Here is a 13,665-nt window from a genome sequence, read left to right as displayed (position 1 = left end):
ATTGGAGGTCCCGTGATAGTGGGGTTGCCTCAGTCTGGTTTTTGGTTAATGTAAGTTATATTCCTTCTGTTAATCCACAGTTATAAATTCTGAACCTCATTTACGAAAATGAAACTTGATTGCAATTGAATATAATTCTCAACAGTGAGAATATTGTAAGTCTTAAAAACATCATGCATTATTTTAAAACTCCCTTTGCAGTAAAGTTGATAAAAGTGGCACAAAGCAATGATTCACTACTTTATCACTCCGTTTAGAGAGCAATATTGCTTTAAAAAATATCATGTCTTCGGTATATATTCCTAGGCATGCAAATGTCCTGCCAGGATAAACTGTTGTACTTGGCAGCATATGTCGCTTCAGATAAAAGTGAGATGACCTAGTCTCTTTGGAGGCGGGTGTTCCCCAAATCGGCCTTCTCAACCAGGCCCGCTTTCCTTTTGAGAAGCAGACTCGTTCCTGATAGACATGTGGTCGGTCTTTAAGTGACAGTTGCTATCTCTAGGCCCTCCCCTAACCCACAAGAGTTTCTAAGCAAATGTTTCTTGGTGGAAACCTTCAGTAGGTTAGCAAATTGCTAGTGTTCCACCACTCCAAAATGGAGGGCATCTATTTCCTTCAGGACAATCTATGTCAAAGGGACTGGATATGTTTGTCTAAACCTAAAAGATGTGTATTTCATGATCCCCATCTTCAAATCATACCACAGGTTCCTCCAGCTTACCTAGAAAGAACGAATCTACGAGTTCAAGGCATTACCGTTTGGCCTCTTCTTGGCCACCATGGTGTTTCATCAAGATCTTGAAGCTGAGAAAGGAAGCCCTCAGAGTACAACGCATTCATCTCCTTGTCTGCCTGGATGGTGACCTACTGATGGACTGGTGCCCAAAGATATTAGCAGCCCAACATACGAGATGGTTACCCTTCTGAAAAGCATAGGATTAATCCTCGTAGAAACGAAATCCCTGCCGAGCCTCTCACAGGAGGTGACATTTTTGGCACTTGGAATTAAATAGTTCAGAACTAACTCCCTCCTCCCTTTATGGTACTGCTCTCCTTGATACATCCAGTTTTCCCAGGACGGCTCCATCACAGAGTTCTGCAGAGACTCTAGACCTAACCTACTCAAAAGTGCTAACCCTTTCAGTCGCTGCTAAGTAAGAAAACCAATAGTGGCAGTCTCCCAAAGAGGCATGGAATGGACGAGCCACCTATGGATCAGACTCACATTGAATCTTAGAATCAGATGCCAGTAGAACTAGCAGGGGCACTCACTGTGGGGCATTTTTACAGAAGGTGGTTAAACCAAACAGGAGCTCAGCCTTCACATCAACTGTCTGGAACTTTTAATGGTGTTCTTTGCGCTCAAATGCTGGACCAAGGAAAAGAGGCAATCTTGAGTACTGCTCGAGGTGTACAACACTTCGTAGTACTCTACATAAACTTCCTGAGGTGAGCAAAGTCAGAAATCCTGACAGATAGCCAAGGATTTCTGGCATTTTTGCCAGTACAACTGAGTAACAGCGGAATATCTTATTGGTATGAAGAATGCAATAGCAAACTTGCACTCTAGGCACCAGAGGATTCAAATATCTGGAAGCTGGACCTGGAGGTTTGACACGCTCTGGAACATACCTGGGGTTCTTCCTTTATTGACCTCTGCATCACGGCTGGACCATCACATGAGTGGAGACTGGAACCTTGGATCAACAGCAACTGATGAGTTCCTACACTACTTGAGCCAAGACTGGGGATATTCAGTCCCACCGCTCGCCGTGATCATGAGTGTCTCAGCACCGATTAGAAGAGAAGGCAGAGGTGGTGATTGTCATCCTGATTTCAGGCCTAGGAAAAGTTACTTGAGCACTCGCTGTTTGAGTCTGACTTTATGGGTGAGCAAATTTTAGGGCATAATGGAATGTTATGACTGGAGCTGGCGAAGAACAGGTTTACACCTCATTCAGAATGAGCAGTAAATATGCCTTTAAATCATGTTTTTATCTTGTCACGTTTGTGTGTTCAATGACAAAGGTTAAATGTCAGCTTGTTTTCTAACAAATTACTAATTTTTTTATTCCGGATATTTGTGTTTACTTTTCTTTATTTTGTGAAGTGACCTGTGACAGTCCTGCTGGGGTACAGGAAGTGAGAAATGAAAGGCTGTAAGATGTCACTTTTTCTTTTATAACACTCAATATTTGAATCACTTTTAAATGAACAGTACAAATATTTCAAAATATATCAGCGATTAAAACAGCACTTCCTCGTTTGTATTTAAGAAGTGTGATGAGAACAAAGATTTTAATAGGATCAAAACACATAGAAATCCTTTACTTGGTGATGTGCGAATGATAAATATTTGCTGAAACTCAATTTCCAACCACTATCATTTGCAAGGTCTGTAGTGTTGCCAGTAAAACTGCTTGTCAGTAGGACATTTTGAGGCCATTTTAATGGAAATATACTGTCTGTTATTGACAGTGCACTACCACATCATGCTTTAGTAAGATTTGTTAAACATGAGCGATTTTAAACCTACATCCTGCCCCCACCCCGATGACAATGCTGTTAGTCAACTAAGAGGCAAGTCGTGTCATGTGTACCTTATATGTGAGGTAGATTCTTGTTATACATGGAGCAGCATTTCGTGTATTCAATCATACTGTGTTTTTTGTGTACAACAGACATGCTGGAGTCACATATTTGAAGGAGCTATCATATATGATAATGAAGATAAATGTGGCTCTGTGAAATAAATTATTTGCCGACCATATCACAATATGAAACCATTTTAATGGTCAAGAGCTTTAAAGTTGTGTTGAGTAGATTATTCAAGTCACAGACCTGATGATCTGGTACCATTTTTTTTTTTTTTTTTTTTTTTTTTTTTTGAGGCCTGGGACTAGATATCCTAAGTGTTGGTATCTAGTTCTTGTGATTTCTTGTGATTCTTCAGTCCCCCTCCCCATCATCCATACATTCTCCAGAATTTGGAGGGTTGTCTTTACCACCTGGTGGTGGATGGCAGCTTGTGATTGAGGGCATGGAGGATTACCAGGACGAGAAAAAGATCTCGAGCTAATCAACACAAGCTGAAGAGCTCAACAAGAAATCACAGCCAGAGAACACATTCAAATGATATAGATTGTCCTGGAAGATCTCTTAGTTGGTGTATTCGACGACAGCTAGATCACTCGTGGCCAGCACTGGTCCATAGTCTGAATTGGTTGTTGAAGCTTGCAATATAGGGTGTTGGTTACAGGAGTAAATTATTTTTGTGTTCTGCCTTATAAGCTGGACATATATTAATTGACGGCATGCAGTTAGGTGGCCAGCACTATAAGGCAGCTACTAAGAGATTTGACTTTTCTGACTCCCAAGGCAATGTTACTGCACCTTGTGGGATGTAAATAAGATCCTGAATGTCTTCCTTTCTTTACCACAGAATAGGGACTTGCCCAGTGATGGATGGTTGAGGAAACTGGCAATGCTACTCTGCAGTGTCTCCTGCAGGTTAGGTTTGATCTTGGGTATATCAGGCAAGATGTTCACCCTAGAGATGATCACTTAACTTGAGTACGGTAAAAGATGTCACTCGAGTGATCTCATATCCACCTTCAGAGACTATCCAAAATTCTGTGTGGTGAATATGTAAAAGCTTATTAGGCCATGAAGGAGGGAGTTAGATCTACAGGCAAACACCAGCTCTATTTAAGGTCATGTCCTCCATCCACCATTGCTAGATGGGTTTGGTGCATTATGCTAGAGGCTGGCATTGATTGTTTGGAAGTCATCTGACCAGTGGGTGTGGGTATGGGTGTGCGTGTGAGGGGTGGTGTGGGGTTATGACATCTAAGGTTTTTTCTATGGGTATTAATTATGCTAGAGGACTTAATAAATATAACCAACTGGTCCTCTGATATCGCCTTTAAGAGGTCTTACTAAAAACATATTGTGGATATAGCCCCTCTGGTGGTATGTACACTTTGAGACCCCCCTCCCCCCCTCCCACACACCTTTCTTCTTTATACAAATGTAGGTTTCAAAGAGGGGTTGTGCAAGAGTTCCAGACTTTGTACGATTTAGTGTAAGTAATGGCGTTAAGGAACTTTGCTTCCTTTTGCAGCATATTTTACCCTCATTGAATGATTTTACTCCATTTATGTTAGCCTCCTATTATTAAGAATATGTTTTAAGCAAGCTGCTACTGATAAACATTTGCAACATTTTGGCGTTGCTTGCACTTCTTTTGGTCTTGGATAGCTAGGATATTTGTGAAAACAGCTCCATAAGGTGGTGTGGCAGAGAGGGCGTGATGCCAGACTAACCAATATCTGTTAATAATGAAGTCTCTGCATTTTTTACTGCTTCTCTGTTACTTGTAATATGCATAATACTAAAGATCCTTAGTAATATATATTTTCTTGTTTCTACATAACTAATGCTTTTATAATCTTTTCACCTCACAGAGCTGACCTGTCCTGGAAAATACCTAATTAACAACGGTGTTGCAGGATGAAAAGATGGCAGCACAGCTTATTGCACCACCGGGACCTGACAGTTTTAAAAAATTCACCCGCGAATCCCTGGCCACTATTGAAAAGCGTATTGCTGAGGAGAAGGCAAAGAAACCTCCAAAGCCAGACACCAGTCACCGAGACGATGACGACGAAAACAAACCAAAACCAAGTAGCGACCTGGAAGCTGGCAAAAATGTGCCATTTATTTATGGCGACGTTCCTTCAGAAATGATTGCAGTGCCAATTGAGGACTTGGACCCTTATTATTTAAACCAGAAAGTGAGTTTGCCAGAGAGAGCTCTCAGGGCACTTGCCTAATTTGTCACTTGCTTCTTTGATAAGAGAGGTTTGCAAAGTATTGGTGCAATCTCAAAAGCTAGCCTGCACCCACAGGAATTTTTTATCTTGAGCAGAAATTGCTTTACATTCAGCCCTAACATTTGCATATGGTATTCATCACAGTCTGATTTCAGTGTTGACAAATGTATGCTTTTCAAAATTTGTGTTAAAACAGGAAACACGTTTCTTCATATGCTTACTGGAATTTTGCCTGATGTGAGGAATGGCAGCCATTTTTACAAGCTTGCATCCTTCATCATAATGATTTGGTCACAATTCAAGTTACCTAGAATCTACACTACTTTTATTAATGGGCACTTGGTGCATGAAGTTAAGGGATTCTTGTGCAGTGTTTATACCCGCAGCTTCCTACTAAAAAAACATTTTGGCAGTGAAGTTGATGAATAACAGGTGTTAAAGAGGTGTGTTGTTCGCAGATATCTTTTTATTTAACATGACCCTGTTCAACTTCTAACATTTAATACACTGATGGCTCATCAGGCTACTGCGTAGCAGAAAACGTAAGGGGCTGTAGAATGTACCCTTCTCTGTAGAAAGCCTAACAGTGAATGTAAATCCGTGGCTCCATTACATTTTATACCCCACTTTTGCTTATTGTTTAAATCCGACTGAGTCTTCATTAAATAGTAGTTTGGATTGGCAGACCAGTCTCCTCTGCACTGGCAGCCCTGCATTCATGAATATTTCCTTACAAGGAATATGTTAAAAATGTAGACAAACTAAAAATGCAATTGTGGGCCTTAGCAAAACTGACACCTTTGGAAAAGTTCAATAGATCGCACTCTGGCGATCTCCTTTACAGATTTTGTGTTGCAGTATTTGAAGGTAGGCATGCATCTATTCACAAGCTAGGGATGTCATTGTACAACATTGAATTAAGCACTAGTAAAGCCTCTCAGTTTGGCTTGCATTTTCATTTGAGACCAAGCACATGATGTTGCTAGAAGCGTCAGGAGTCCAACAAGTAGACTGACGTTTTATCTGAAATGGACATCTTAATGTAGTTGCTATGGACGTCAGGGTCACTTCTCTCATGGGAAGCTATTAGAGTAACTTCTCTTTGACTTGCACTGCAGTTCATTTTTTGTGCTGTAAAGTGAACTAATGTGTCTTGTATAGAAATTAAATAACAAAAAGGAATGCTTTGTTTGCTGTGCTTGGTTGAGAGAGAATTGACTAGCTCAAAATGGGTTTCCAGATGGAAAATATTTCCTTGTGCATTGCAGCAGAAACACTTCCTAGGAGGTTGAAGGATACACTGATAGACTGAGATTTGAGATGTATATTCGTATGGGCTGATCCGAGAGGTGAAAAATGCAGTTAAAGAGCGATGAATGAAGGAGGCTGATCCAAACCATTTATTGGTTTTAGGGACTTGAGCCAAAGCCCACTAATTGTGCATTGTAAACAACTGTGCTGTCCAGGCAGACTTAAGCAGGAACACATTTTATGTTCACATTACTTTTTTCTGGAATTACTTTGTACTGATCTTTCAGAGCTGTTTTGGAGTTGAGGTAAACTGTGCAGCAGGCCCAATAGGAGTATTAGATATGTTTGATTTTATATTGTTTTTTTCTTAGTCCAGACCTAGGACCTAAGGCTGCTGGATACTGTACATAGCTTAGGGAGATGCATGCCAGGGTATGCACATTACCAGTTGACAGATGGACTTTTACAAAAGTAAGAGAATACTTGAGGTAGACATGGCCAATACAACAGCAAGATAAGTGTACATTACAAGGGCTGATGGTGTAATGTGGTCCCAGGGGTAAGGGAAAAGGAATGAGAAGAGCACTATTTGAGTTCTTTCTTGAAGGTCAGGAAGAAGGTCAGTCACAATCAGTGAAATGTGTAGTCATTTTAGTGGATGGGTGTTGGAAATTTACTTTTGTTGCAGCTTTATCCCCAAATGTTTTGCCTTCTTTCTTTTATTTTTTTCTGACTTGTTTTTGTTGGCTTTAGGACTCTGTGCACTTTATTATTGCTGACCAGTGCTAAAGTGCAAGTGCTCCCTGTGTAAATTGTATTGGTGATTGGTTTCTCCACAAAAGGCATAGCTGATTTACTAATAAGTCCCTAGTAAAGTGCACTGTGTGTTCATAGGGCCTATGAATCAAATGCTACTAGTGGGCCTGCAGCACTGATTGTGCTACCTACAGGAGTACCCCTGTGTCAGACCTGCCACTGCAGTGTCTCTGTGCAATTTTAACTGCCAGATCAACCTGGCAAGTGCACCCATTTGGGGATTGCCTTGAAATATCTCAAGTGTAATTTCCCATTGGAAGCAGATAAAGATATGATTGGGGTCTCTGAACTCACAATTACAAAAAAAAAAAAAACATATTTTGGTGTAGTTGGTTTTTAAATTGTAAGTTTGAAAATGCCACTTTTAGAAAGTGGGCATTTTTTTGCTTAACCTTTCTGTGCCTCTGCCTGGCTGTGGAATACACATCTGGGATAGGATGACTGTTGGGTGCAACCTGAATAGGGCTGTACCTGTCCTTACACAGAGCAGTCTCCAGCCACCTGGAGTGTCCGGGGCCAGGGCATGGGAAGGCAGAGTCTTGTGTACTGCAAAGACTTTCCTTTTTAGTTTTCATACTTTCAAGGCAGAAATGAGTATAAGTATTGAACCTCTAAGTGCACTCCTTTAGAATCATTCTGGACTGAGGATATTCTGCCAGGAAGAAGATCTGGATGCTGTAGGAGGGACTGCCACTCTGCCTGTTGCTTTGCTGTGCTGGCCTGCTGTGCCTGTCCTGGGAGTAAAAGGACTGGACTTTGCTTTCTACATCCTGCTTCCAAAGGTTCTCCAAGGGCTTGAACTCCGCTTGCCTCCTGTTAAGGAGTCTCAGAGGCAGCAAAGACTTCACCTGCCAGTGCCTGGGCTCTTTTGCTGAGAGTCCTGACCTGCCAAGTGGTGCCAAATCCAGTCCCTGGGCCCTCGAAAGTAAGTTCTGGTGTAACCAAGAAGAAGCAAACACCGATTCTAGAGCAACTTCAGATCCGGCGCCGCTGACTGATTATGCACCACTGCCTGCACCAGAGCCATGGTCCCCACTGAGCGCAATGGCCGTGACTGATGCTGCAGACCCAACATTGCTGCAGTACCATCGAAGTCCCACCACAGTCGTGAGTGCTATGTTCCCGACATCTGGGACACCCAACTCTGTCCAGCATCTGTGGACCTGTGGTGTGATAAGTCGACACCTCACGTCTTGACCTACTGGATTCATCGACCCAGCCAGATTGTAAGGAACCAGCGCCTCGCCACTGATCGAGCATCACCTCTCCTGTACGCGTAAGGAACCGATGCATCATCTCCCCTGCCTAGCAGTAAGAACCCAGCACCTCACCTCCCTGGTAGCAGTAAGAAACCGAAGCCTCATCTCCCCGGTAGCAGTGAGGAACCAATGCCGCACCGACTCCGTGCAATGTCTTTGTTTCATCGTTTTCAAAGGTACGGTATCTTTTCTGTGGTCCATGCGACTCCTTGACTGGCCTGCACTCCCTCGTGAGTGGCATCGAACTGTTGGGAACGACTCCGTCAAGACGTCGTGATAGCACTAGTTGGAGCTATTGTGTTTCTAACCACTATTCTGAAGTTTAATCTATGAAAACTTGTGTCTTTGCTTATGTATGTTGGATATTTGACGTTTTGGTCTTGCTTTTTGGTCAGATAAATATTGGCCATTTTTTAAAACTGGTGTGGAGTGCTTTTATGGTGTTTTCACTTTGTTACTGTGTGTGGGTACACATACCTTACACATTGCCTCTGAGATAAACCTGACTGCTTGAGCCAAACTACCAAGGAAGTGAGCAGGGTTAATTTTAGCTTTGTGGCTCCCTTACCCTGGCTAGAGTGAGGGTCCCTACTTGGCCAGGGTGCAAACCACTGCCAACTAGAGACTGAATTTCTAACAATGGGTCACATAAGGGAAATACTTGTCAATTTGTTTTCTCTTTGCTTGCTGTGTCAATCAGCAGGGGTTCTCTAACATCATTTTCAGTGGTTCTAATTTTTGCCAAGTAGTTCCATATTTTTATGGTGGTGAGCCTAGTAAATATATGTGCACAAATTCTTCTGTGATCTTGGCCAGTATATCTACATTTTTATGCCTAGATTCCAAACCTGTAAATATTTGCATAACTGTTCTCTCAGCTTTTCATGGCTCATAGCCTTGAGCCAGAGAAACTCTTTTAATGTGTTACTTATAAACTGATAATATTATAGTCTCTGAGCAGACGTATATTAGGGACCAACGTTTTTGCAGTTTCTGGAAGAATTGGGGCTTACCTGGAATTTTTCTTATGAGAACTGTTGTTTCTCATAATTATCCCATAATCTTTGCTTATCTTGCATAGCAGTAAGCCAAGATTCCATTTACTTGACTTATTAATTTTATGATTGAGAAGTCAAGACCTTAGGACATTGAATAGACATGAAAATTAGATATAAAATGGCAGTGTACGGTAACACATAGGGATAAATGTTGGTGTTATTACTTCTTAATAGGTGTTACTTTTATTTACAGTCCAGAAAGTAGGGTAATTAATGTTAGAAGCAGCAAAATAAATCTAAGGGTTAGAATTTGACCCCAAATTTCAGTGTAGTGCTTAAAATCAAGTACCTGTTGAACTAAACGCACATTCAGTTGTGCTTGATGTTAGCTTGTGGAGGCAGTGATTGCATGGCTTTGGCAATCTCTAGATTCACTTGGGTCTTTAAAAGACAGCCGTGTTTCTGAGCATAAGTAACAGTTAATAAAAAATATTAAAAGGTCTAGACCGGAAACGCTGAACCCAAACACCACCAACTTAATTGTAGTAACCCCAAAGTAACAAAAGTGTTATCCAATAACCATGCACCCTTCCTGTTAGGTACAGGGTTCAAATGAGATTGGCTCTGAGCATTTTCTCTCTCAAACCTTGGCAAATTTAAACCTAGTACCCTTGAAGTGAGCTACAGACCGGTTTGTCTGCCAGCTAGTCTCGGGAACTTGTGTCCAATGTCCAACAACTATTGCCAAATGTCTGAGACAACAGAAAACCCTAGACCCACAATACAGACCAGAGGAAATAATTAGAGAAAAATTACATATCAAAATATTCTTCAACCTCACTAAATCTTATAAAGAATCATTTATTATTCCATCAATTAATTATCATACCCCAATAATTTTACATCAGTCTGCACATTTTTTAAAATTATCATATAACAATAATACATTTGTGGTATCAATACTGATTAACACAGCGCACATTCTTTTAATTGGAAGTGTCAGCCATCCATTGCGGTATTGGAAGTCAGTTTCTATATTGATACCCAAATATGATATGAGCAGCCAACACGTGCTCTGCATGAAACCCCGCCTCTACAGGGCTGAAAATTAATGAAAGTACTCTCAGTTCTCTGTACATTATCAAGTGTTTTTTTTTTCATATGCCTGTACCCCTTTCATTCCCAACACTGATCACACTCCTCTATTTCTCGTAAGTGGCTTTAGTGAGTTTCACTGTTTTGAACAAATACCCATTAACATACTGGTGAGCACATCTTCACGATGAGGCACGGAATGTATGCCCTCAGATGTTTGAGGAAACATTTGTCATCACGTAGTAGCATCCTTCAAAAGGGCACCTGAGAAATGATTGGGAAATGTCAAACAATATCAACCAACATAGAACCCCGTTTCACCACAACAACTGAAGTAGAAAACATGGCTTCATCGTCATCTCTGGTACAGAAGTACACTGCTTTTCAAGAATTAAGTTCCTTGGCAGTTAACGTTTTTTTATATAATTTTTTTTAATGAAACATTTTCATTTATAATAATTAAAAAGCGCAGATTACATTTGAATGGTTTCCATTTATTTAAGAGCTAAGCACTTTGAGTACATGAATAAGTTATGAGTGTTTCTGATTACTCCCTCATTAATTTGAGGTTTAGGAAGTGATATCAAAGGATTTGTATTTGCTTTGCGGTAGACTCTTGAATCTCGGTCATGCTCCTGAAGTGGGAGGGAAAATCCTGACCAGATGCGGATTCTGACTTCTGGTGTCTATAATTAAGTTTCACTTTCTTTGCAACTCCTGAAGATTTAAAATCCCTTGATGATCCTCCTTCCAGTGTTTCTGAAGTGATGTTTTAAAAAAATAATAGAATATGTATCAGGCATCATGGCTCACTCCGCATTTGGGTGCGAGTAGGGAGAGAAATGGGGTAAGCCTCGTTTTTGCAGTCCTGTTTTTACAATATTAATTGTTGATGCAATGCCTTATAGGGAGAGCGCTTCCTCATCCTCTGTGGCTACAGTTTTACCTCCACCCATCCCCCCCGTTTGTTTCCTGAGTGTGCAGCACATTGTTCATACCTAGCATGAGGCATCCCCCTCCTCTGTCTTTGTTGGTTACAATGCTACTTAGTTTCTTGAATCATTTTTGTGTCCTCCTGTTCACTTGCTTGGTTTGTTGTGGCATTAAGACATGATTGTCCTGTCACTGACCGTTTGTAGGAGCTAACCCACTTAATCTTTTTTTCTCTTGTTTGGGTTGCCATCACCAGGAGCAACCCTAATCTGTGTGTGCTACAAATGCTACTATACCCTCTGCAAATGGCTGATTTACATGTGCATTAAGGAGGCACATATTTGAATAAATAATTGGATTTTATCATTTGGGAGAAGAGGTATGTTGTGAGTACAAGGTCTCTTGTGTAAGTGGTGCAGTACCAAACACTGCTAGTAGTGAGATCCGAGCAACAGTTTGCTCGTCCATCTTTCCAACAGTACCAGACACTTTATTTCAGCCTGATCCGGTTAAGCCATGTTCATGGAATGAACACCAAGTACTTGGTAACAGTGATTTTTCTGGGAACCGCCTTCTCCTCTAGAAGACTCTGCTGTACCATTATGTTGAGCCCAGCTCCCCCCTTGGGCATAGAGCGTAGGATTGACCCAGTCTTCCCGTTTGGGTGTGGTACAATAGAACTGATGCACTGAGAGATCATGCACGTTGTCATTCCTTGGTGTGGGTAAGGACTTGGTCTCACTTCTCTTTTGTGAATTTGGATTATTGCACTTGGGCGTTGAGCCCAGCTCTTTCTGTGGGTGGTCTCTGACTAAATCCAAAATTGAAGGATTTATTTATTTTTCTGCCTCCATTGTCGCATGTGGGTAAGTGCAGCTGTTGCTCTCTGTAGGAGCAACTTGTAAGAGTTGGCTCCCACCCTTCCTCTTCCCCTTCCGGTCCCTCAGGGATTGTGGTTCAGCCCGACTCTTTCTAACATTTGTCACTCCTCCCGACAAGCTGGTTTACTCCGCCGTCTTTTATGCTGACAACTCCCAAAATTTCGTCTCTTAAGCAAACAATTACACTAGTTTAGGTTCTAGGCTCTGCGCATGCATGCATGCATGCAGGCAGTGGATGGATGGATGGATGGGAACTGCCTGAAACTACACTCTGATAACATAGAGGTCACTCATTTTTGTTCCCAGAATACCTATTGTCCCCCTCCTGCTGGCCACAAGATATGGGATCCCTACCCATACCAGTGAGGAAGGTACGTAACCTAGGCATTCTCATAGATGACAAACTAAGTTATCAGGATCAAGTAAGTGCAATGATATCTTCCGCTTTTTTCATGCTGAAATTGTAAAAAAAGATATCCCCTTAAGTCGCAACTCACTTGCAGAAGACCTTAGTCACAGCACTTGTGCTGGCCAAACTAGACTACTGCAATAGTCTTTAACGCCCATCAATACATCTTAAATAAACTTAAAACATTACAGAACGCAGCATCTCGATTCCTCTTAAAGCTACCTATATATCATTCAGTGACTGACTCAGAGAACTTCATTCGCTGCCCATCCGATGGAGGTTCACTTTCAAAACTCCCTTATCACCTATAAAGTCTTGCATGGTACTGGACCCTCATATGGTATTCCCCAGGCAGAACTCTACACACTACCAATGACAGACTGGTCCTAGTCCCTAGGTTCAAGCGCTCAGCTTGGGGTGGCCGGAGCTTTGCAGTAGGTGCCTCTCTGGCCTGGAGTGCACTGCCACTGGTCATCAAGAATGCCCCTAACCTGATGCATTTTCGCCAACTGCTAAAGACATGGTTTGTAGCTCTTCCTAGACTTCTGCTGTTTTCACTCATCCCATTTTTAGTGCCAAGGCTCTTCCGGGTACTTGCAGTGCTTTTTAAATTCCTATAACCTAACATTTTGAGGGGATGTGACTAACAGTGGATGACACCAGCATTCACCAGTGTTTAATCACGACCCGGGAGACAGCGCATTTCCCTTGGTGTTTGTGTGCAGCTTGTGCTTTCACGAATGCAACAAAAGAAATCAAACTTGCAGGCACATTCATTTGGCAACAGAGAACACGCCGAGATTGCAATACAAACAATTTTATATAGATAATGGCATGTCCCTGTAACAAGAAGTACATAGGGATGACAGCAAGACCAGTCAAAACAAGAATAATGGAACACCGGAGTAACTTCCAGTGCAAGAGACTAAGCACCAACATGTGCGCACATTTTGTGACTAAGGGACATTTCCATGATAACGTGCAGTGGATGGCCTTGGAGAGACGCACACCTGAAGAGAACAAAATTGGATTTTCCATCTGTAAACTCACGTGAGTGGGCTGAATGACGACATCCCATTGAATGAAATGACTAAGTAACCACTCCTTTTTCCTTGTTGAGCATGTCTCTCATTTTCATTGCCATGACGTTACACACTGATTGCCAACACCTCCCTTCTTTTTGAC

The 13,665-nt window shown here is 41.7% G+C and overlaps 1 protein-coding gene across 1 annotated transcript in view; it reads left to right on the top strand.

The window, feature by feature from the left end:
• The window catches only part of SCN8A (sodium voltage-gated channel alpha subunit 8), a 554,114-nt gene that overhangs the window by 118,313 nt on the left and 422,136 nt on the right, over window positions 1-13,665 (top strand). Inside the window, exon 2 of the mRNA XM_069230860.1 lies at window positions 4,470-4,799. Within this exon, the coding sequence (XP_069086961.1) occupies window positions 4,524-4,799 (276 nt within the window). The 5' untranslated portion in view covers window positions 4,470-4,523. The remainder of the gene's footprint in view (window positions 1-4,469; window positions 4,800-13,665) is intronic.

The sequence above is a fragment of the Pleurodeles waltl genome, chromosome 4_2, assembly GCF_031143425.1.
Source record: "Pleurodeles waltl isolate 20211129_DDA chromosome 4_2, aPleWal1.hap1.20221129, whole genome shotgun sequence".
Lineage (NCBI taxonomy): Eukaryota > Metazoa > Chordata > Amphibia > Caudata > Salamandridae > Pleurodeles > Pleurodeles waltl.
The sequence above is the reverse complement of the archived record's forward strand: the minus strand, read 5'-3'. Positions and strand labels throughout refer to the sequence as shown.